The 23,066-nt window shown below is 40.6% G+C and overlaps 1 protein-coding gene across 2 annotated transcripts; it reads left to right on the top strand.

Annotated features, from left to right (window-relative positions):
* Positions 1–223: 223 nt before the first annotated feature.
* LOC110162483 (serine/threonine-protein phosphatase 4 catalytic subunit B) lies at positions 224–22,728 on the top strand. 2 transcript variants are annotated; one of them, XM_020927384.2, is made up of 9 exons: positions 224–384; positions 3,232–3,532; positions 7,424–7,475; positions 7,571–7,621; positions 7,759–7,860; positions 13,800–13,973; positions 14,062–14,188; positions 17,603–17,792; positions 21,989–22,728. In XM_020927384.2, the coding sequence occupies exons 2-9, from the start codon at positions 3,423–3,425 to the stop codon at positions 22,116–22,118; spliced, it is 936 nt and encodes a 311-aa protein (XP_020783043.1). In that variant the 5' UTR covers positions 224–384; positions 3,232–3,422; the 3' UTR covers positions 22,119–22,728. The 2 variants fall into 2 exon arrangements, with proteins under 2 accessions (XP_020783043.1, XP_020783044.1); XM_020927385.2 differs by having other exon boundaries at positions 231–384; positions 3,235–3,532.
* The last annotated feature ends 338 nt before the right edge of the window (positions 22,729–23,066 follow it).

Genomic DNA, 23,066 nt, shown 5'->3' with positions numbered 1-23,066 from the left:
TGTATAAATTTGCTGGTACAGAGGACACGGGGCTCAAAACTGGGACTGTCCCAAGTAAATAGAGACGTCTGGTCACCCTAGTCTGGTCACTCTCGTCTGTACGCAACACCTGACCAAATTTCACTGCCCCTGGACTCGCCTGTTTCTGCTCGTTTCCCGCGTGTCTTTGGGAAAACCTGGCAACCCTGTGTCTGTGCTCGGGCGCGTTCATGAGTCCCCCCCGTGCCCGCGCACAGCCGCCCGGGGCACAGGACCTAGATCGAGCCGGCGCACACAGCACTCACACCGGGGGACGCAGCACCGCCACACACCGCCACGGAGCTCCGGCAGAAGGAGGCGAGACCCGCGGCACCCGAACCCAGCCGAGCCCAGCCTCTCTCCACGGTAAACCGGGACCGGGACGCGTTTAATCTCCGTGGAAAAGCCGCGTTCTTTTCCGTTGGCCGAGCTAACCGAGCGCTGGGCCGTGTGCGGGGTGAGCGCGCAGGGCCGTGGATGTCGGAGCGGTAGATGTCGCGTTGACTTACGGCGGGACCGGCGGAGCGAGCGCGTCAACAAAAACCCCGCCATCTTGGTACCGGCGATGTCAGACCCGAGTAGTGTTTGTGTGGCTCCCGTTCGACGGCGATTAGATCTAGTTTAGAACTGGTTTAGTCCTGTTTTAGTCCTCGTTCAGACCTGGTTTAGTCCCTTTTTAGTCCTCGTTCAGACCTGGTTTAGTCCCGTTTTAGTCCTCGTTCAGACCTGGTTTAGTCCTGTTTTAGTCCTCATTCAGACCTGGTTTAATCCTGATTCAGCTCGGGTTTAGACTTCTTTTAGTCCTTTTTTGGTCCTGTTTTAGTTCTGGTTTAGTTCTGTTTTAGACCTCGTTCAGACCTTTTTTAGTCCTGATTCAGCTCTGGTTCAGTCCTGTTTTAGTTCTGGTTTAGTCCTGTTTTAGTCCTCATTCAGACCTGGTTTAGTTCTGCTTTAGCCCAGGTTTAGTCCTGTTTTAGTTCTGGTTTAGTCCTGGTTCAGCTCTAGCTTAGTCCTAGTTTAGTCCTGGTTCAGTCCTGTTTAGTCCTGTTTTTAGTCCTAGTTTAGTCCTGGTTCAGTCCTGTTTAGTCCTAGTTTAGTCCTGGTTCAGCTCTGGTTTAGTCCTGGTTCAGCTTTGGTTTAGTCCTGTTTTTAGTTCTGTTTTAGTCCTGTTTTGGTCCTAGTTTAGTCCTGGTTCAACTCTGGTTTAGTCCAGTTCAGTTCAGTTTTAACTGTTCAATTGCTGGCTTAGTCCTGGCTTAGTCCTGGCTTAGTCCTGGCTTAGTCCTGGCTTAGTCCTGGCTTAGTCCTCGGTCCACTCAGTCTTGGATTCAAAACACTACATTTCCTACCATAGACCTACACAATAAAATCTTTACCCTACCCCCGTACCAAGATGGCGGCGGTATTAACGCATGCCAAGCGGCGGCTGAAACGCGACATCTACAGCTCTATACACGCACGTCGCTTTCGGCTAACTAGAGTTTATCCGGCTCCTCACCGGCTCCTCTCTTCACCGTTTCCTCTCGTAAACACTTTTGTTTTCTTACATCGACTTACGCGTTTACGTTTGGTCGTTTTTAAACTCTTGACACGCGTAATTTTGCGTTAACCCAGTTGCTGGAATTGACCTCAAAATGGTCGGCCAAACGTTCATACAATCGGTTGATCGCTGACGTCGTTAGCGGTGATGTAAGCTTCCGCGCACTGTTTTTTGCCAAACTACGCCCATCGGCCCCGCATTCTTCAAGATAAACTCCTCTAAACGTGATTTTTTCCCCCCCTCATTTAAACACGTTTTTGTTTTGTTTTTTTATTAATTACGACAACCGCTTTTATTATTCTCGTGGTTTAATTGTGCTGCGCAACTTTGTGGAAACGTGTGACCCAGATGGTTTTAACGCGGCGTGACCAGAGGTTTTTTAACCCGGGACAGTCCGAGTTTTGAGTCCCGAGTCCCCAGAGCCAGTAGATTTATACAAAACCAGTGATTTGTACCAGTTTTATCCAAAAAAAAAAAAAAAAGTGCCTATGTTTGACCCAGTTTGATCTAAACCAGGGCTAAACTAAGATTAAACCAGGACTACATCAGGATTAAACTAAAACTAAACCAGGACTATGTCATGACTAAACCAGGACTTTGTTAGGACTAAAGCAGGATAAAACTAAGACTAAACCAGGACTACATCAGGACTAAACTAAGACTAAACCAGGACTACACGGGGTCTACACGGGATCTACACGGGGTCTACACCGGGACTACACCGGGACTACACGGGGACTACACCGGGACTACACCGGGACTAAACTAAGATTAAACCAGGTCTACATCAGGTCTAAACCGGGTCTACACCGGGACTACACCGGGACTACACCGGGACTACACCGGGACTACACCGGGACTAACACCAGATCTAAACCAGGACTACACCAGGACTACACCAGGACTACACCAGGACTAAACCAGGACTAAACTAAGATTAAACTAAGATTATAAATGAGTTCTGAAGGAGATTTTAGAAAGAAAGTATTTTTTGTTATTTAAAGCCGTGAGTCATGGTCATAATTAGAATTGAATCTTGTGTTTTTCACCTGCATAATGGGTGCGTTGTTGGTCTTAATTTTCATTTATTTGGTCTTAAAAAGGTCTTTAAAAAGTCTTAAAACCTGGGGGATACCCTGGATACTGTATCATTTTATTAAACAATGTGACATATCGATATTTAAATATTTTTAATTTCTAATATGACCACAAAGCAAAAAAACGCAATGACAGACGTTCGACAGATTATAAATGCAAAATGTTACACGCTCTTTTCATGATTTTATTTATACCAACCTTCCAAACCCGAGTCTCAGTTTAGAATTTTGAAAACCTGGTCACTCTAAACCTGCCGACAGTAAAGAGACGCATAAACTGTCATTTGTTTTGGTAAAATACAGAGAAACTTCTTTAAAAACAAACCAAAACACAAAGAAAATGCGACTACACTGACTCACACTAGTGCCGATTACATAACCATTTTCCTTAATTACTCACTCTTTTCATAGTTTTATTATTATTATTACCAACCACAACAAACCAGGGATGTCCCGGTTGTTGTTTGCTTTGAAAATCCGGTCACCTTTATTTTAACGTTACTTGGGCTGGATCCGAAGACGTCTTTTTGACTAATTGTGTTATAATAATCTTGTTGTTTTTGCCTCTCCCTGCAGCAGCTGTACGTGCCCGGGAACCGTGACGCGAGCGCTCCCAAACCCCGCCGAGTTCGTAGAAAAGGAGTGCTGGCCTGTGCCTGACTGAAGAGAGAGAACGACAGAGAGAAGAGAGAGCGCACGGAGCAGAGCCTGTTTATTTATTTGTGCGTGTGCGCGTGAGGAGGTGCCGAGCGTGGACGGATCTCCATATGTGCGTAACAATGGGGGACATCAGCGACCTGGACCGACAGATAGAGCAGCTCAGACGTTGCGAGCTCATCAAGGAGAACGAAGTCAAAGCGCTCTGTGCCAAAGCCAGGTAACGCAACTCCACGATTCCTCTGCCAGTAGCACCGGGACAATGGGGCGGGAAAAAAAAAGTAGACGGGATGAATATCGACGCTCCCTCGTGACCGCGCTGTTGCCGACCTGTAGTTTATACGCAGTGTTGGGAAGTTTACTTTTAAAATGTAATCCCCTACAGATTACAGATTACATACCCCAAAATGTAGTTTGTAATGTAATCCATTAAATTACTTAAAGTGAGTAATGTAATCTGAATACTTTGGATTACTTGATTTGCTGTAGAGAAACAAAGACGAGGAAATCTTCACATAAGATGTTTTATCTGCTAAAAGAAAATAAAATGTTCAGACTTTACTGAACCAAATTAAAAATATTATTGATAGAAGAGGAGACACAGTCTGCACAGCATGATTTAGTCCTGTTTAGACCTGGTTTAGACCTGGTTTAGACCTGGTTTAGTCCTGGTTTAGTCCTGGTTTAGTCCTGGTTTAGTCCTGGTTTAGACCTGGTTTAGTCCTGGTTTAGTCCTGGTTTAGACCTGGTTTAGCCCAAAATGTAAAAACAGGAAAATACCACCAAGTAATCCATTTATTCCAACAAAGTAACTGTAATCCAATTACCGCTCACTGAAACAGTAACTGTAACCGAATACAGTTACTCATCATTTGTACTCTGATTACATAACTCCGGTACATGTAATCTGTTACTCCCCAACACTGTTTATACGCGGCATTCTGGTTACTGTGGACAGGGAATGTTTTACTGACCTATCACAAAACCTTTTCTCTCTTTATTTAAACGTAATGCTTCTGTCTTTCTGGTGAAGGCGATAATAAAACAGGATTGTGTACCAGTAGAACTGAGTGCTGCTGAAAGTACTATTATCAAACAATGTAAATATGTCATCACAGCAAAACAAAGTTGGTGCTGAACATGTTTTGAAGCTTGCTTGGTGAAGTTTTCAGATGTTTTTGGCACGTTTTAGTTTCCTTCACTCTAACTTGCATTTAGAGATGATTCGTGCGTGTTTGAGAAACTTTTAAAACAGGAGTGTCAAACTCATTTTGGTCCAGGGGCCATATCCACCCTACTTTGATCCTAAAGGGGTGGGGGAAAAAAATAATGGCATATAAACCCCAAAAATAACAATAAGTTTAAATATTTGTGCAGAGAAACGCAAATCTATTACAGAAATCTTTTTTAATTGGTGAATTCTTTCTTTTACAAAATATTGTAATATTATGAACAACTTGAAACTTTTAAAACAAATGCAATTTCAACACAAAGTTTTAACATGAACTTGTACTTCTTGGAAAATCCTGCACTCTGCGTCCACTTTTCTCATGTTGGACATTTTTCTGATGAGGTTGTCACGGTCAACAGTCAAAACGATCGTCCTTTAAGAGCGTTTGGAAAGAGACAAGTCTTCATTTGTGCTGCTCTGGTGGGAGGGGCCACGTACAGAGACGCTGGAGACGCTGCTGTGATAAACACCGCAGAAAATTAACAATATTTATTTTAATAGAAAATAGATTAAAGGTCTTGGAGGTCCGGATCTGGTCCCCAGGCCGTATGTTTGACACCTCTGCTATAAACTCTTATCTTTATTATTTCCGCTGTCACTGTCATATGTCCACTGCTCTGTACATGCTTAGTTTTACAGTTTTGTGCTCTTAAACTGGTGATATGTGCAGGATTGAGCAATGTGTCACACCAGGACTAACCCTTCTGTTACGTCATTCCCAACAATTATTAATACAGATTCCTGGGAAAAAAAGTATTGTTCCATGTAGAGTCGGATATGATTAAGAAGTCCCGATCAGATACAAAGACCACGATACGGTTGATACGGTTCAGTGAAATAAAAAGACTAAATCATGACTGTGACACTAAAAGTCTTTGTTAAACCACTTCTTGTGTGAAGTTCATATGAAACACAAACATTTTAATCCTCAAAACAGTGAAAATGTCAAACAAACGTGTCGCATAAACAAGTTTCCTTCAACAAAACTGTTGCGCTGTAACAAAATAATTTAGTAAAATATGCTCTTGGTGATATATCGATTAGGGGTGTGCAAAAATATCGGAATATCGATATATCATATCATTTAATGTGATGACACAGTATCGATATCGTGGGCTACTGTATCGATATATCACCAAGAGTATTATTAGGTGTGTTTTAATAAATTATTTTCTTACAGCTACAGTTTTGTTGAAGGAAACTCGTTTATGCGACACATTTGACATTTTCACTGTTTTGAGGATTAAAATGTTTGTGTTTCATATGAACTTTTGCACAAGTGGTTTAACAAAGACTTTTAGTATCACAGCCACGATTTTGCCTTTGTTTTTTATTGAACCGTATCGAATCGATTTGAAATGTATCATATCGAATCGAAAGTGCACTGTATCGAGATATGTATCGCATCGTGGCCTGTGTATAGAGGTATGTATCGTATCGGCAGCTCCTTAATGATACCCAGCCCTAATATCGATACAGCAGCCTACGATATCGATACTCTAACATCACATTAAACGATACGATATATTGATAACCCTAGCACCAAGTTCTGATATCGGGAAAATAGGAAAAGCAGCCGTGTTCACCATTTGCTGCGGTGTTTATTTTCTAACGGAGCGGTGGAGAGTGGGTGTGAAGTAAACTCACATTATGCCCGCCGTGTTATTACTGTGATATGAAAATATTTTCTTCCTGACTAAACGGAGAAGGACTTCAAAGTAAAAGCCAAAAATCATTTAAAAATTTACACGCAACATGGTACATCACGTTTTAAAGCAATTTGAAAAAAAAAAAAAAAGGATTTCTATTGGGTTGAGACAAAACAATCCGTGTGTCGTTCGTTCATGCGGTTTTCAATATAAAACCACAAATAAGAAAACGAAAAAAAAAACAAAATTATTTTCTTTATTATTTGTCTCCAAAACCAAAATGAAAAAAACAGAAAATGATTTTTTTTTTTTTTCAGTTTTGTCTTTTGTGTTTAAATGAAAAATGGAAAAAAAACAACAGATAAAGGCAGTTTCCTGTTTCCGTGACTTAAACTGCGATGCTGGACTGAACCGGGACTGAACCGGGACTTAAATCGGGACTAAACCGGGACTAAACCGGGACTAAACCGGGACTAAACCGGGACTAAACCGGGACTAAACCGGGACTAAACCGGGACTAAAATGGGACTACCCGTCCTGACATTCACTACTTAGTTTAGACCTGGTTTAGTTCCTGTTCTAGACCTGGTTTAGTTCCTGTTTTAGACCTGGTTTAGTACCTGGTTTAGTTCCTGGTTTAGACCTGGTTTAGTTCCTGGTTTAGACCTGGTTCAGTCCCTGGTTTAGACCTGGTTCAGTCCCTGGTTTAGACCTGGTTTAGTCCCTGTTTCAGACCTGGTTTAGACCTGGTTTAGACCTGGTTTAGACCTGGGTTAGACCTGGGTTTAGTCCTGGGTTTAGTCCTGGTTTAGTCCTGTTTAGTCCTGGTTTAGTCCTGGTTTAGTCTTGGTTTAGTCCTGGTTTAGTCCTGGTTTAGTCCTGGTTTAGTCCTAGTTTGGACCTGGGTTTAGTCCTGGTTTAGACCTGGTTTAGTTCCTGGTTTAGTTCCTGGTTTAGTTCCTGGTTTAGTTCCTGCTTTAGTCCTGCTTTAGTCCTGCTTTAGTCCTTCTTTAGTCCTGTCTTAAAAAAAACGAATCCTTATCCATTTTTTTTTTTTTTTTCATTTTGGTTTTGGAGACAAATAACGAAGAAAATAGCCGTTTCTTCGTTTTCTTACTTTTGGCTTTATTTTGAAAAAAACGAATGAACGAACAATACACGGATTCTAAACTCATTCTGAACTCTCTGGATTAACTTTAAAATCCCGTATCCTTGTGTTTTGTTTTTCCAGAGAGATCCTAGTTGAAGAAAGCAACGTGCAGCGGGTGGACTCTCCGGTCACAGTGAGTGCTCGGTTACTTTCACATACTTCAAACGAACAAGCCAAACACACTTCTAACACTCCCTCCTCCTCCTCCTCTTCTTCTTTTCCTCGTAGGTGTGCGGCGATATCCACGGCCAGTTCTACGACCTCAAGGAGCTGTTTAGAGTGAGTTCGCTGGCTTTTGTTTTGTTGCCATGGCGACTTGCTGCCTCCACACGCCGCCCTCTCTCTCTCTCTCTCTCTCTCTCCTTTTATTGGCGGCGTAAATAAACATCACGCGCTCTTGTCTCTCTGTGTGGCAGGTGGGAGGAGATGTGCCCGAGACCAACTACCTCTTCATGGGAGACTTTGTGGATCGAGGATTTTACAGCGTGGAGACTTTTCTTCTGCTACTAGCGCTCAAGGTAAACGCAGCAACAAACCGCCGCCCCGGTTTGTTGTGATGACGCGCGCGGTGACGACAACTCCCACTGGGCACGGCATTTTTCAGGAGTCATGCAGAAGTCAGCAGACTAGTTTGTTTTGATTACATAATTTTAGATGAATATTGTGATTTAAAGTGTGCAGATTCTAACGTAATAATCCAGAGGTGTCATAGATTATAGTTACCGTATTTTCTGGAGTATAAGTCACACCGGCCAAAAAATGCATAGTGAAGAAGAAAAAAAACGTATATAAATCGCGCTTTTTGGGGAAATTTATTTTATAAAATCAGACCAGGAACCGACATTTCATCTTAAAAGTCAAGTTGTAGTAATGACAATAGAACTAAGAATAGAGCTGGGTATCATTAAGAAGTTGCCGATACGGTACATACCTCGATACACAGGCCACGATACGATACATATCTATACAGTGCACTTTCGATTCGATACGATATATTTCAAATCGATTCGATACGGTTCAATAAAAAATAAAGGCTAAATCATGCCTGTGACACTAAAAGTCTTTGTTAAACCACTTCTTGTGCAAAGTTCATATGAAACGCAAACATTTTAATCCTCAAAACTGTGAAAATATCAAATGTGTTGAATAAATGAGTTTCCTTCCACTCCACAAGCAACAAAACTGTAGGGCTGTAACAAAATAATTTAGTAAAACACACCTAAAAATACTCTTGGTGATATATCGATACAGTAGCCCATGATATCGATACTGTATCATCACATCAAACGATACGATATATCGATATTCCAATATTTTTGCACACCCCTAACTAAGAACAACAGGCTGAATAGGCGTTAATATGTTAATGTAACATATTAACAGTTATTCAGATAATTATAGCATAAACAACAGAACGTAAACTCACGATCTCGCTCCTAATCACTAAATCCATTGAATTCTTCGTCCTCTGTGTCACTTCTGCAGGACCTCCGGAGATAAAACATAGATCCATGATGTAAACAGAGCGCCGCGTCCTCTTCTGTGTAGCTGTCATCAGACTCGGCATCAGTTCCAGTTAGAATTAGACTACGTTCAGACTGCAGCCTGAAGTGACCCAAATCCAATTTTTTTTTGCCCCTATGTGACCTGTATCTGATCTTTTAATGACGGTCTGAACGACACAGATCCGATTTTTTCAAATACGACCCAGGACACTTGGATATGTGCTCCTAAAACTGATACATATCTGATCTTTTGACATGTGACTTCAGTGTGAAAGGCCAAAGCGCATTCATCCCACCTACATGTTATCAACAAGACACAAACGTCACTATTCTGCGCTGAAGTAGGCGAAAATTGTTAATGAACTCCGTGTCACTGAAGCGAAGCACATCACCACTCACCACTCTTGGCTACGTCTCCACATCCACACGTTCCTTTCAACGGACTGTCCCACAAAACACCACGGCCAAAAATCTCATCCTTCTCCTTCTCAATCTCCTCCTTAAAACAAGTAAGTTGTTCATGTTCTGGCTCCGGTACGAGAGGAACTTTAAAATCTCCAGGTGCTCAATGCTCGCGTCCATGTTTGGACAACTTCTGTAAACACAGAGCACGCTCGCTGCGGTTGATGACGTCGTCGTGTCTCCAGTGTCACATGCGGGACACTTTCGGGCCATTTAATGTTCACACTGGAGATCACATACAAGTCACATTTAATTGGAAATGTGAACGAACTCGTAAAAAAACATCGGATTTCACAGTCTGAACGTAGCCTTATTTATTTATTTTATTTATTTGTTTATTTATTTCTTAAAGTATAAAAAGACATCAGCAGCGTCACAACATCAAACATACAAGAAATAAATGAAAAAGGAGCAGAAAGAAGAGTCGTCTTATGCCCTCTGCCCCCGTATTCCGGCCTTTCTTAATCCCGACAGGATGGTTTCGGTGTCACTGAAATTCAGGCTTTGTCGATCCATCCAGTGACTTCCAGGAAAGTTTCATGGTTCATCCGCCTGGTTGCCGTGAAGCTGTGTTCTCCATCCACGCTTTTCGCCAGTCAATCACAAGTTTTTCGCTCACTCCAAACTTTCTTTCTGCTGCTCGATTACAGTTTTCAGCTGCAGATTTCACTATTTGCAGCAGGACAGTGACTTTTTCTACAGTAGAGTGCGAAGTGACAGTGGTGCAGGAGTAATAGTTGTACTAGATACTGACACACAAGCCTAGAGCGCCCCCTTGTGGCTTTCAGTCTGAAAATTTTAATATGCAAGTCACACCGGAATAGAAAGTTGCAGAAAACCCCCAAACCATGAAAAAAAAGTGTGACTTATAGTCCTAAAAATACGGTATATAGCAGACACAAGCACAATAAGGCTTCTTTTAAGAAACACTTTGGCTTTCAGAGCATGACAGACTTTTATCAGGCTCAACAAACTTTATCAGGCTCAAATTAGGGTTAAACCAGGTCTAAAATTAGACAAAAACAAATAATGATTAACTCGAAGTAGGTCAGGGACACATGTTCAAACTGCTGACTATGCAGGATCCGAAAAGAGGTAAAAGGTTCAAATAAATACCAACAATGTGAGTTAAGAAGTAGAATATGAAATGGCATTGAAGCACTTTTAACGAGCCTAAAAATAGATACATGCAAATAAGAGAAATTAATATTAGACTTAGACAAAATTTACTGATGCATAAGGGAAATGATTTGGACACAGGAGCTCACACATCACAATATAATATTATAAAAAAGAGTAAAAGATATTTAGGATTTATTGTAACCATTTGTAAGGAGCAAAAAAGAGCAAGGGACAGGTGTGAAGTAAGACATAATCATATAAATGTAAATGTCAAAATAAAAGTCAAATTAAATAAAAGTCAAAATAAAATAGAAAAATAAATATTAAAATGGAAAATAGAAAAATAAAATAAAAATATAAAATACAGAAGAAAATAGAAAAAATACAAAATAAAATAGAAAAATAAATAATAAAATAGAAAATGGAAAAATAAAATAAAAATGTAAAATACAAAATAAAATGGAAAAAATAAAAAAATATATAAAATACAAAATAAAATAGAAAAATAATAAAATATAAAATGGAAAAATAAAATAAATATATTAAATACTTAATAAAAAAAAAATATAAAATACAAAATAAAATAGAAAAATAAATAACAAAATATGAAAAATAATAAAATATGAAATCTCACAAGAGGTCAGACTGTGTAACAATGAAATAATGATTTCAGAAAAAAGTTAAAAAGTTGGGTGTTGAGTCTGTTCTGAAAACATGTTATCAAATATTATAGTAATTAAAGCCACAGTGTGTAACTTTTTAGCTTAAAAATAGACTGGCTCTTATTTAGTCTGGAGGAGGGCGTATTCCTGCTCGTTTCCCTGGAAAAGTTTTTCCTTTGGCTTTAATCTTCCACAGTGCGATATCAAATTTATCTGTCTCCATGACGAATGCTCCGAAGTATGGATTTAACGTTCTCATTCCGTGGAATCATGCCCGTTGCTTTTCCACCCCCAGAAAATTACACAGAATGAGGTCTGTCTTAAATGAGTGGCCTGGTCAAGGGATAGAAGAAAAATGAGTTCAGCGTACACAGGTGCACACAGAACCATTCAGGATAAAAGTAAACGGCATGACGACTTTCCACTGATCGTTTAAAGCCCTATTCATACTTCATAAGAACTTTGTTGTTCTTGAGGTGATAAGAATAAAGTTTGTTTGGGCTCGGACATTTTATACTTAAATATATGTTCTGCCGCCGCACTGACTCACCCCCTCGGCTCAGTATTAATCGCTTACCTCCGTTTCACCCGGAATAGGAGTCATACTGGTGACGTTTAGTGAGTACCGTATTTTCCTGGCTCCAACCCCATCAAATACGACTGCGCGCCCACAATCCAGAGCGCCCTATACACGAATCCACTCGGGTGTCCCAGCACGACTTCAGTAAACTACAATCAATCAATCAACAACTTTATTAATCCCAAAGGACAATTCAGTTCGCACATCTCTGGTCGTGCACAAGCTATAAATAATAAAAGAAATAGAAAGACACCGTACGTTCAAACCACAGTGCATCAGGGACACGGTAGCATATTCACTTTCCATTTAAAATCCTTATGGCAGAAGGAATAAAAGATTTGGTGTAGCGGTTACTCTTTTGCTGTGGGGTGACAGCGCCTCCCAAAGGACATTTTCATGAACTGTGAGTGCAGAACATGGTTAGTCTGGCTCAGTATGGCCTTAGTCTTTTGGAGCACCCGATGTCTCCACACAGACTCCAAATCCTCTATCTGAACACCACTGATTTTGCTGCACACTTTTATTATCTGGTTTAGACTGTTCTTATCTTTCACAGATAATCCATAAAACCAACAAATAAAAGAAAAGGTCAGCAAACTTTTGATAAAAGAATGATAAAAATGATTTAAAATGTTAGACGATACGTTAAAAGAGCTGACCGCACGGCGAAAAACACCCACAGACACACTCATCACTCCACACCGACGAGGAACGGAACGGAGGAACGAACCGAAAAAGCGAGTGCAATGTGCCACTTCTAGACACAACTGAGTCACTGCGAACACGCCGACAATCCGTTGGTCCCAGACAGCACCCTCCCTACACGCCACAACTGAACAAAGCCCAGAGTCACCGTGAACGCCACAAACAAACAAAACCACTCACCCATCACACTGTTGGGTTTCCTTTAAAGTCCGGTGCGGTTTATTTGTGAAAAAAGTAAAAAAAAATAGACCATATAATGACAGTGCGTTTTATAATCCAGAGCGCCTAATAGTGCGGAAAATACGGTATTTCTTTTCGACCTCAAGCCCGACTGCTCTTTTTTTGTGACCCTTTTGGCGTTCGCAGACTTGACATGCGGATTCCTCCAGACTTTTGTACACTGATTTTTGTCCGAGCCAACAATGTCGGTGATGTCTCTCCATGAATTTCTTGCCATTTGGCGACTTTAACAGTCACTGAGCGTCGTGTCGTACAGATATTTGTATTTTCTCACCATTTCCGCCAGTTGTGACTCAACACCATCCTTTTTTTTTCTTGCAATGCACTGGCAAGGAAGTAGATAAACCACAGCCACATAAATAACCAATCAAAGTTCTGCTCAGTTGACAGTGTTGGGGAGTAACAGATTACTTGTACTGGCGTTACATAATCAGAGTACAAATTATGAGTAACTGTATTCAGTTACAGTTACTGTTTCAGTGAGTGGTAATTGGATTACAGTTACTTTGTTGAAATAAATGGATTACACGGCGGTATTTTCCCATTCACATTTAGGTCTAAGCCAGGACTAAACCAGGACTAAAACGAGGTCTAAACCAGGACTAAAACAAGGTCTAAACCAGGACTAAAACGAGGTCTAAACCAGGACTAAAACAAGGTCTAAACCAGGACTAAAACGAGGTCTAATCCAGGACTAAAACAAGGTCTAAACCACTAAAACGAGGTCTGAACAAAATGAGCAGATAAAACATCTTCGTCTTTGCTTCTCTACATTAAACAAAAGTCTGTTCATGGAGATTTGGGCTCAACAGACAATTTGAAGAAAACAAACAAGAATTTTCAGGATGTGTTTGCTACATTTATGTGGTTTTTTAAAAGCATGACAATATCAAGTAATCCAAAGTATTCAGATTACATTACTCACTTTAAGTAATTTAATGGATTACGTTACAAACTACATTTTGGGATATGTAATCTGTAATCTGTAGGGGAATACATTTTTAAAGTGATTTTTCCAACACTGTCAGCTGATGTGTCGAGAACAAACTGCAAGAGCTGCCCAACAGGAGCTGGTCGAACAAAATGACGTGATTTTGTTGGGCCAGCCCTGGGTGCTAGAACAAAGGTCTTATGTTCTTATGAAGTATGACTAAGCCTTAAATCTGGTTGTTCTGCTGTAGGTACGGTACCCAGACAGGATAACCCTGATCAGAGGGAACCACGAGTCCCGGCAGATCACGCAGGTGTACGGCTTCTACGACGAGTGCCTGAGGAAGTACGGCTCCGTGACCGTGTGGAGGTACTGCACCGAGATCTTTGACTACCTGTCGCTGTCGGCCATCATCGACGGCAAGGTGAGGCCTGCACTCAACAAAACTCACATGCACCGCTGTTTCCACGGCTCCGCTCACGTCTGTTTCTGTGTGTGTGTGTGTGTGTCAGATCTTCTGTGTGCACGGCGGCCTGTCTCCCTCCATCCAGACCTTGGACCAGATCCGCACCATAGACCGGAAACAGGAAGTGCCTCACGACGGGCCCATGTGTGACCTGCTCTGGTCAGACCCTGAAGGTAAACTCGAGCTTTAACATTTGTATTAAGTTTGAATAGTTTTCTTTAATGATAAGCTTATGATTTGGTTATTGCCTCATTAATTATTGTGTATTTATTTGAAAACAACTGGAGCAAAGCCTGTTTTGACAACTTCTTAATACAGGGCAGCCGCAGGGTCTTAAAAGTCTTAAAAAGGTCTTAATTTTCATGTTCCTAAATTAAGGCTTTAAAAAATCATAACCTTCACACTCTCCTCGGGGTCACATACACTCGAAGAAATTTTTTTTTTCCCGCTCTCTTGGGGCGGGTCAATCGGACCCAAAAATTTTTTTTTTCAAATTAATTCTTGCCAGGTGAGAAAATCAATTTTTCCCCTAGCGAGCGGGAAGGAAAAAAATTAATTTCTTTGGGTCAGTGTGACCCAGAGGAGAGCGTCCATGTCTTTTTTTCACAAAGGTCTTAATTTCATTAGCCTATTTTTTTGTATATTCAACCAGGCTGTAGTGCAAAAAACAAAACAAAAAACGTAAAATCATGTAACGTGAATGAACATCTAATTCGGAGTATGCACATGTTAGAATTGGATCTGGTGTTTTTCGCCCACATAATGGGTGCGATGTTGGTCTTAATTTTCATTTAAGTGGTCTTAAAAAGGTCTTTAAAAAGTCTTAAATGTGGGGTAGTCAAACCTGGTACCGTTACAATAACACATTTTGTAGTAAATACGGGTGATAAATGAAAATATCAAAACGTATTTGTACCAATGAAACAAAAAAGAGCAGATTTATGCCACAAAAACTATTCTAAATAGGGCTGGGTATCATTAAGAAGTTGCCGATACGATACATACCTCGATACACAGGCCACGATACGATACATTTCTCGATACAGTGCACTTTCGATTCGATATGATATATTTCAAATCGATTCGATACGGCTCAATAAAAAATAAAGGCTAAATCGTGGCTGTGATACTAAAAGGCTTTGTTAAATTACTACTTGTACAAAGTTCATATGAAACACAAACATTTTAATCCTCAAAACAGTAAAAATATCAAATGTGTTGAATAAATGAGTTTCCTTTCACTCCACAAGCAACAAAACTGTAGCACTGTAACAAAATAATTTAGTAAAACACACCTAAAAATACTCTTGGTGAAATATCGATACAGTAGCCCAAGATATCGATACTGTATCATCACATTAAACGATACGATATATCGATATTCCGATATTTTTGCACACCCCTAATTCTAAATGTGCAATACTGTTGAAAAATGATGAGCTGCAATAAATAAAAAGCAGAATTAAACATTTTAGTGCTTAGTTTGCATCTATAATGACTCATACAAGCGAATAAATCAAAATTTTACAGCATATATTTTATCATATAGGCAAAAAAAAAACAAAAACATTTCCTATTAGTTCAAAAATAAAGCACACGTGATAAATCCTGATCCCAAAAATATATTCTTCCAGCTTTTACGTAGTCGATGGAGTAATTCCGGCGACAGGTCTAGTTACAATTGGCATTTTCCAGGTACCAGTATCTATTTTTCAGACGTGTCTTTGAGAGCTTCAGCTGTTTCGAGCTCGTGGCCAATGCTCCTGCTCACGCCCAGAGGAGCTTAAACTGACAGTAGACCGCGACGATGACAGAAAGGACATTCGATGCCTTCACATTGCCGTTAGTGGAAGCTAAACTTTGGTCGAATTGGCTGTGAACCCTGCCTGGCAACACGACTCTGTTTATTCTGCAAAATGAATGTACTCTGGGGATAAGTATTAGTATCAAATCTGATTTTTCTTATGTTATACTGCCACACTTTCCCCAGGTTCATAGGGTTATAAAAATGTAAATAATGTCTGATCTTTTCACTTATGGCAGAAATGTGAAATTTGTAGTAAAATGCTTAAGTTCTGTGGCATTTTTTAATAATGTAGGAGATAAATGAATATATCCACGCCAATAAATTTTTTTTCCTTACTTTAACGAGGGTCATGGAAATCCTGGAAAAGTCATGGAATTTTAGTCTCTTTCACACAACTACATCGTTCTGTTAAGTTCTTATTAGTCTATTATGATTATTTCTGAACATCTGCGCCTTTTTGTTTAAAAGAGACGACAATAAATGCACTGACAGGATTTTTAATGTTAAAAAACTATAAAACCAAACCATAATGTGAATGGAAAGGGTTAACGTTTCATATTTAGCCCTAAAAGTCTGATCAATTCTACACATGTAGGTGCCGTAAAATCATGTAAAATTCACTTTAGGTCATGAAAAAGTCATGGAAAGTTTTTGAATTTTTGTCAGTGAAAAAGAGTGGGAACCCTGTTAAACTTTTTTTTATTTCTGATTACAGTAAAATCTTAAGATGATGGTGTTTATCTTTGTGCTACTCTCTTTTGCTGACAGTGGATAATAACATAATAACAGCTCTTCTACAGAAAATCAGGGTATAAAAACTTCAATATATAAATCAAAACAAATATTTCTGCATTCCTTTAATGTCACCATTCTTTATTCAATATTGTGTGTGTCTGTCAGTGATAGATGTGATACTGGTAAAGACAGACACTGTGTCCCAATAGTCGGGGAGCCAAAGTCTCAAAAATGGGTTGAACCTGCCATCGTCTGCCATACTTTTTATTTGTGTTTTTTTTCTGTTAACTGTAACCTTAAGGACCAATAATTGGAGAGTCTGCTCTTCCGGAAATATCGCGAAAAAAACTGTAGCCCTTTTAGTGTATGTAACCTTCATTTTTTGACAAAAAACTTTGAAACATTTCCTGAAATCCTCAGTGGGTTGGGTAAGCTGTCAGTAAATGCATTCCAAATGCAAAGAACACATGTGGTGACAATATTCAGTGCAAAAATAATTCTTAAAACACATTTCTACATGATTTTGGCTCAATTTAATGAAAAAAAAGGCATTTTTTCACTTTTTCCCTATATTTTCATTTTTACCTCATTGGCAATCAACTATTCCAAGTTTTGACATCAGCCAATATGCCATTCTTTTCACCAAACTATACTATATAAAAAAATGATAAAACTCCAACCAAAATCAATACAAAATGTTTTTACTTGTCAGATGGTGCTGCACATTAACCGAGAAAAAATCCCGCAAATTGAGCTGGCGTCTGTTCTGATCCCTTCACGTTGCAGATGTTTTCTTTCGTTTCCATTGAAGGCACATGGACCAATGATCATGCGTTTGTAAAATTTCCTTTTAACTGAACTAAATACTAGTTAAAAAATTAAGCTTTCTGCACATAAGAACTGCCATTTGAAACAAAAGTGGATTTTCCTCCTCTAATCACGTACAGTTGCTTGTGCTTTCAGACAGTGTTGCTAAATGCTCCACGGCGGTGGTGGACGCTCTTCTCTTGACCTCGTGTTCTTAACGGGTTGTGTTTCTCCTCAGACACCACGGGCTGGGGGGTGAGTCCCAGGGGGGCCGGGTACCTGTTCGGCAGCGACGTGGTGGCGCAGTTCAACGCGGCCAACGACATCCACATGATCTGCAGAGCGCACCAGCTGGTCATGGAGGGCTACAAGTGGCACTTCAACGAGACCGTGCTCACCGTGTGGTCGGCGCCAAACTACTGCTACAGGTGAGACTCTCAACTCTGCAATCTTCTGCTCATAGACTCTACAACGGACATGAATAACCTGGTATGCACCCAGTAAGAAGTGAGCATGGGCACACTCAGGGCTCCATCAACTCCAGTTCACCTTCTATAGAAGTGCTGTGATGTAGGGTAAACATCACTTCTGGTTAATGCTTTTCTGTGGCAAAATGTCTGTGGAAATGTCTGGCATATTCTCACCAGCTTCATAAATCTGCCCCATCATCAGATCTTCAACCAACAAGGTCCACAAAGGACAAACATTCTTCCATGAAGAATTTATCCACAACTATCAAGGAATCCTTGTTAGTTGTAGATTTGGTGATGGGGCAGATTTATGAAGCTGGTGAAGAATATGCCACAAATTTACACCAGGGCAGCCGAGGGGTCTTAAAAGTCTTCAAAAGGTCTTAAATTTCATGTTCCTAAATTAAGACCTTAAAAAGTCTCAAATAATCAGCCTCAAGCTGCCCTGGGGCAGACTGACAGAAATGCGCCATTGGTCCCTCCGACCATCACCATTACTCACGTATACTCCACTTTCATACGGGGCAGTGTGGGTGAAGTGTTTTGCCTAAGGACACAATGACATTTTTTGCATCTGGCGCCCCCCTGTGGCACCTGATTTTCCCAGTGTCTCCCATCCAAGTCCAGACCAGGCCCAGCCCTGCTGAGCTTCAGAGATCTGACAGGATCAGACTTTGACAAGACAGTATGGCCATGTTAAATGGAGGGAGGAAAAAAATCAACAACATGAATAAACGTCTAATGTGGAGTGTTCACAAACAGTACTTTGGTTTCTGGCGCTGGCAACAGTGAGTAAACAATGAGAGTGGAGGAAGACGTTGGATCATGGGGAAGTGAACGTTTAATCCACAGTGGCTCTTAGATTCTAGATATAGTACCGTAGTTGGTTGATCATTATAAGAATTGGATGTGGTGTTTTTCGCCTGCATAATGGATGCGATGTTGGTCTTAATTTTCATGTAAGTGGTCTTAAAAAGGTCTTAAACTGTTACATTTGGGGTAGTCACACCTGGGGATACCCTGTACACACACAACTTGCTACAGAAAACCATTAACCGGCAGTGACGTGTACTCGACATCGCAGCGCTTCCGGCCGTCGTGAAAAAGTCTACTGAATAAACGTCGCCTTTCTCTCTGTACCTGCTGCGGTCAGGCCCGTCATTTTGGTCTTAAATCTTGTATTAACTCGCTCTACGTGATCCAAGGGTTTTTATTTTGCTATTTCATTTGTAAATCAAGATACGAACAGTAATAAGAGACAAGTCAGGCGCTTTCTTTCCTCGAGATTGGTGTAGGTAACGCTTCATTTCACTTCATTTGCGGTATAAAAACCACATTGGAAAAAAGGGTGTGAGAAGCCTCGAGTGCACAGCATTCATCCACCCACGCAAACAAACAAACAAATGAACACATCTAAACACAAACATTAAAACAGGTTTGATTGGCAGAGTTGCGAAGTGCTCGTACTTGCTCTCCGGTTGCTCCGATACTCGCGGTTTATGATTCTGCTGTGACTGTCGGCCATTTGGCGACAGATGGATTTACACGTGAGATCCAAAACCCGAGTTGGCCCGTCTGTTTTCCACCTCGCGCAAATACAAAAGTTTGGTTATGTAACTTTTTTTTTCTAGTGCAGGAGCTGCCACTTTGTTTGTCTGGTGGAGATGCTATGCCTGGAATGTTACAGTATTATGATATTATATCTGTTTCCACGGAGAGAGACGGGTGACTCAGCAGGACCGACTAATCATTTCAGCAATAAAAGCGCCTGCAATTTAACGCCAGACAAAGCAACACTATCTCCAACAAAAAACTGTACTCTGAGGTGACTGTTCTTAATGAGAAAATTCAAACACTCAGTGAAGTTAAAAAGTGAAGTCACGCAAAATAGTTAATGAAGAAGATTAAAACTAGTCTCAAATAAATATCGTGATATCGTATCGTCAAAGTTCTCACAATAATATCGTGGACCATCACATATATCAAATGACAAGTGTCTTTGCTTAAATTAAGAGTTATGGTGCAGCAATAGCTTAAAAAAAAAAAAAAAAAAAAAGACTGAGGGAACTACATAGACCATGATCCTTTGCTTCATTTCAGAGCAGACGACATGAAGAAATAACAGTTCTAACACTTTTAAGTCTTAGTTCTTTGGATTAAGTCTTGTCAAGGCATTTTAAGAGGAAAAAGAAGCATATTAACAGTTTTGTTTGCAGCCTCCACAGAATATCGTAATAAATATCGAACCTTCAGATGTATATCGTGAAAATATTGCGTAAATATCGTAAGAGATTTGGATATTGTTACATCCCTAATCATGGGGTTTCCCACGATATCGCAATAAATATCGTACCGTGAGGTTTATACCGTCACGATATCGTATCGTGAGACGACCTCCATCCTCCCATTGCACACTAACACCAAATGAGATGCGACAGCCCAGACATCACATATTCCTTCATGCACCGGTCACATCACAGACTTGGGCATGAACATTTCCTCCAGGCTGTCAGAGCTGACTGGACTCCGTTTCACCCCACTACTCAAAACAATAGACTGTGATCTACAGCGCTGGATCAGTCTACCACTATCCCTGAACAGAATAGCAATAATCAAAATGAAAATACTTCCCAAAATAAATTATCTCTTTTCAATGATTCCAACCCAACCCACCGACACCTGGCTCAGTTCCCTCGACTCGATAATCATTAAATTCTCCTGGAAAAATAAGCCACCAAGGATCAAACTGACTTCACTTCAAAAACCCAAAGCAACAAGCGGACTAGATGCACCACATTTCTGTCATTACTCTCTGGCTAATCAGTTACAGTTCATATACAAATGGACACACCCGAGTCTCTCAGATTACACCTGGTTAGATATGGAAAAAAGCCAATCAATCAAACAGCATCCATGTTTCAAAGTAACAACCACAGCGGACGCTCTGACAGCCTGCTGGAAATTCACGGAAATTTCACCATCTAACTTCACCCCCACCTGGAATAACCCTGACTTTCTTAGCAACAAAAAAAAAAACAACTTTCACTCTTGGGTGTAAAAGGGCATCACACAAATAAAACACATCGTCCATAATAACACCCTGGTGTCATTCCCACACCTGGTCCAGGAGTACGGCATCACGAGTAATCAGTTTCTGGAATATTTACAACTCAAATCCTCTGTACAGTCAAAAAAGAATAGTTCTGCAAATCTGTGCCTTCCAGTGAAACACAGTAATGTGGCATTACAGGGAAAAATGGTCATATTTTACTCGGTACAAATGTCAGTAACGGGCGTCACAATGCATTTTTAACCTGGATTGAAGGTTGAATTGGATTGATTGGTGGGTTTTTCATTTTTCTTCATACAAATTCGCTAAGATCACAGCGATATAAGTGTTGGGACGGGCCCAGAGGTGCGTCGGTCCAACGCAGAGCTCTGCCCCGCATGGGCTTCTCTCAGGGGCGTTCATGGATTCCAAGTCCTAGTCCAAGATTAGTCCTGGTTTAGTCTTGGTTTAGTCCTCCTGGTTCAGTCCTGGTTTAGTCTATATACGGCGCAAAAGTTCGGTGTCTTCGCTCGCTGATTGTTATTTGACAATGAGTGGGGATCTGAGGTAAAGCTCCATTCAAAGTAAATAGTAATAATACAGGTCAGCAGTAAATCATCCGAATAGTCTGTCTACCCCCGCCCTTCCACAGCTGAATAAATTATATACAGCAACCATTCATATATTGCAGCTATTTTCATTTACACACACACACGCGCGCACACACACACACACACATCACCTTTGTTCTTATACGTATGTAATCTTTGATCTTAATGTTTGTCTTGTATCTTGTGTTGTTGTTGTTTGGTTCCTATATTCTGTAATGTATGTAGTTTGCAAAAAATAATAATCTATATCCTGAATCAAGTGAAAAAAAACAAACTTGCACCTCCTTGTCATCTTTTCAAACTGCATTGAAGCCTGATGTTTTATTATTGTGACATGTTTAAAATAAATGTTTCTGCTTTTGGACCTGGATTAAATGTGCTTTAGGAGGGTTTTATGTAAAACAGTCTAGACAGAGCTCACTGAAATGATTTTATGCCCAGGAATAGAGCGCACAGCTAACCCTCTAACCCTCCAACTCTGCTCTGTTGTTTAGATGTGGAAACGTGGCGGCCATCTTGGAGCTGGACGAGCACCTACAGCGAGAGTTTATCATCTTTGAAGCAGCTCCACAAGAGACCAGAGGCATCCCCTCCAAGAAGCCCGTGGCAGACTACTTCCTCTGAGCAGCCCCCCTCCTCTGGGACCCTCTCACCAGCCCTTCCATCTGCTACAGGACACTCCGCACTTGGACTGAGCACCTGCCAGAGCACCTGCCAGAGCCCCTGTCAGACTCAAACTGAAGTGTTACTTTAGCCCCGCCCACAGAGCGCTCACGGAGAGAGCTGGACCTGCCTCTTCTCTTCAGCTTCTTCGGGCGGCCGTCTTGGACCTCCTGTGCGACTAAACCGTGCCCGCATCAACCTGGCTTCCACCGCTCGCTCTTCTAGTATTTTTTCATGAACTTTTTCATTAGTTTAGAAGTATTTTCCTCAGACATATGCAGTTGTAGGCATCATTTACAGTATGTTTTTTGTTTTTTAATTTTTGTATCGTCAGGACAAGTCCTGTTTCTTATGATCTTTTATCGTTGGTTCTTTTTCAGATGTTCTGTGTGATTATTTAACATAGCCAGTGCTGCTGCCCAGCACCACCAGAGGAATACCTGAAGTATAATGAACTGGCCAAACAGTCGCTGTATTCACCATTCTTTTCTCGTAATTCCTTTTATCTACAAGTCTCTGTAGATCTGTCCATTTTGATATTGTGACAATAAAGTTTTTGTATCAATGTTCACTTACTCCACTTTCACTGAGGGCGCATTAAGACTTTATGTGTGAAAAGTGCTCTATAAATAATACATCTCAAAGTGCTTTACAGAGTGCAGTAAACAAGTATGAGAATAAAAGAGAGAAATTACAGTCAGTCAACCAGAAGCTTGTCTAAATAGTGTCATGAGTGAAATGTTCCTCTCCACACCTGAGCATGAATCTGAATTCCAGAGGCGTGTTTTCATAACGGAGTTATTACACAAATGTAAGTCAATGGTGAAGAGAGACGGAGACAAACAAGGAAATTCAAAGTTTGACAGCAGCAACATGACAGAGATATAAATGTCAGATCACCTTTTACAG

Source organism: Boleophthalmus pectinirostris, unplaced genomic scaffold (assembly GCF_026225935.1).
Source record: "Boleophthalmus pectinirostris isolate CB_2022bp ecotype Guang Dong unplaced genomic scaffold, ASM2622593v1 HiC_scaffold_17, whole genome shotgun sequence".
Lineage (NCBI taxonomy): Eukaryota > Metazoa > Chordata > Actinopteri > Gobiiformes > Gobiidae > Boleophthalmus > Boleophthalmus pectinirostris.
This window is presented reverse-complemented; position numbering and strand designations above follow the sequence as displayed.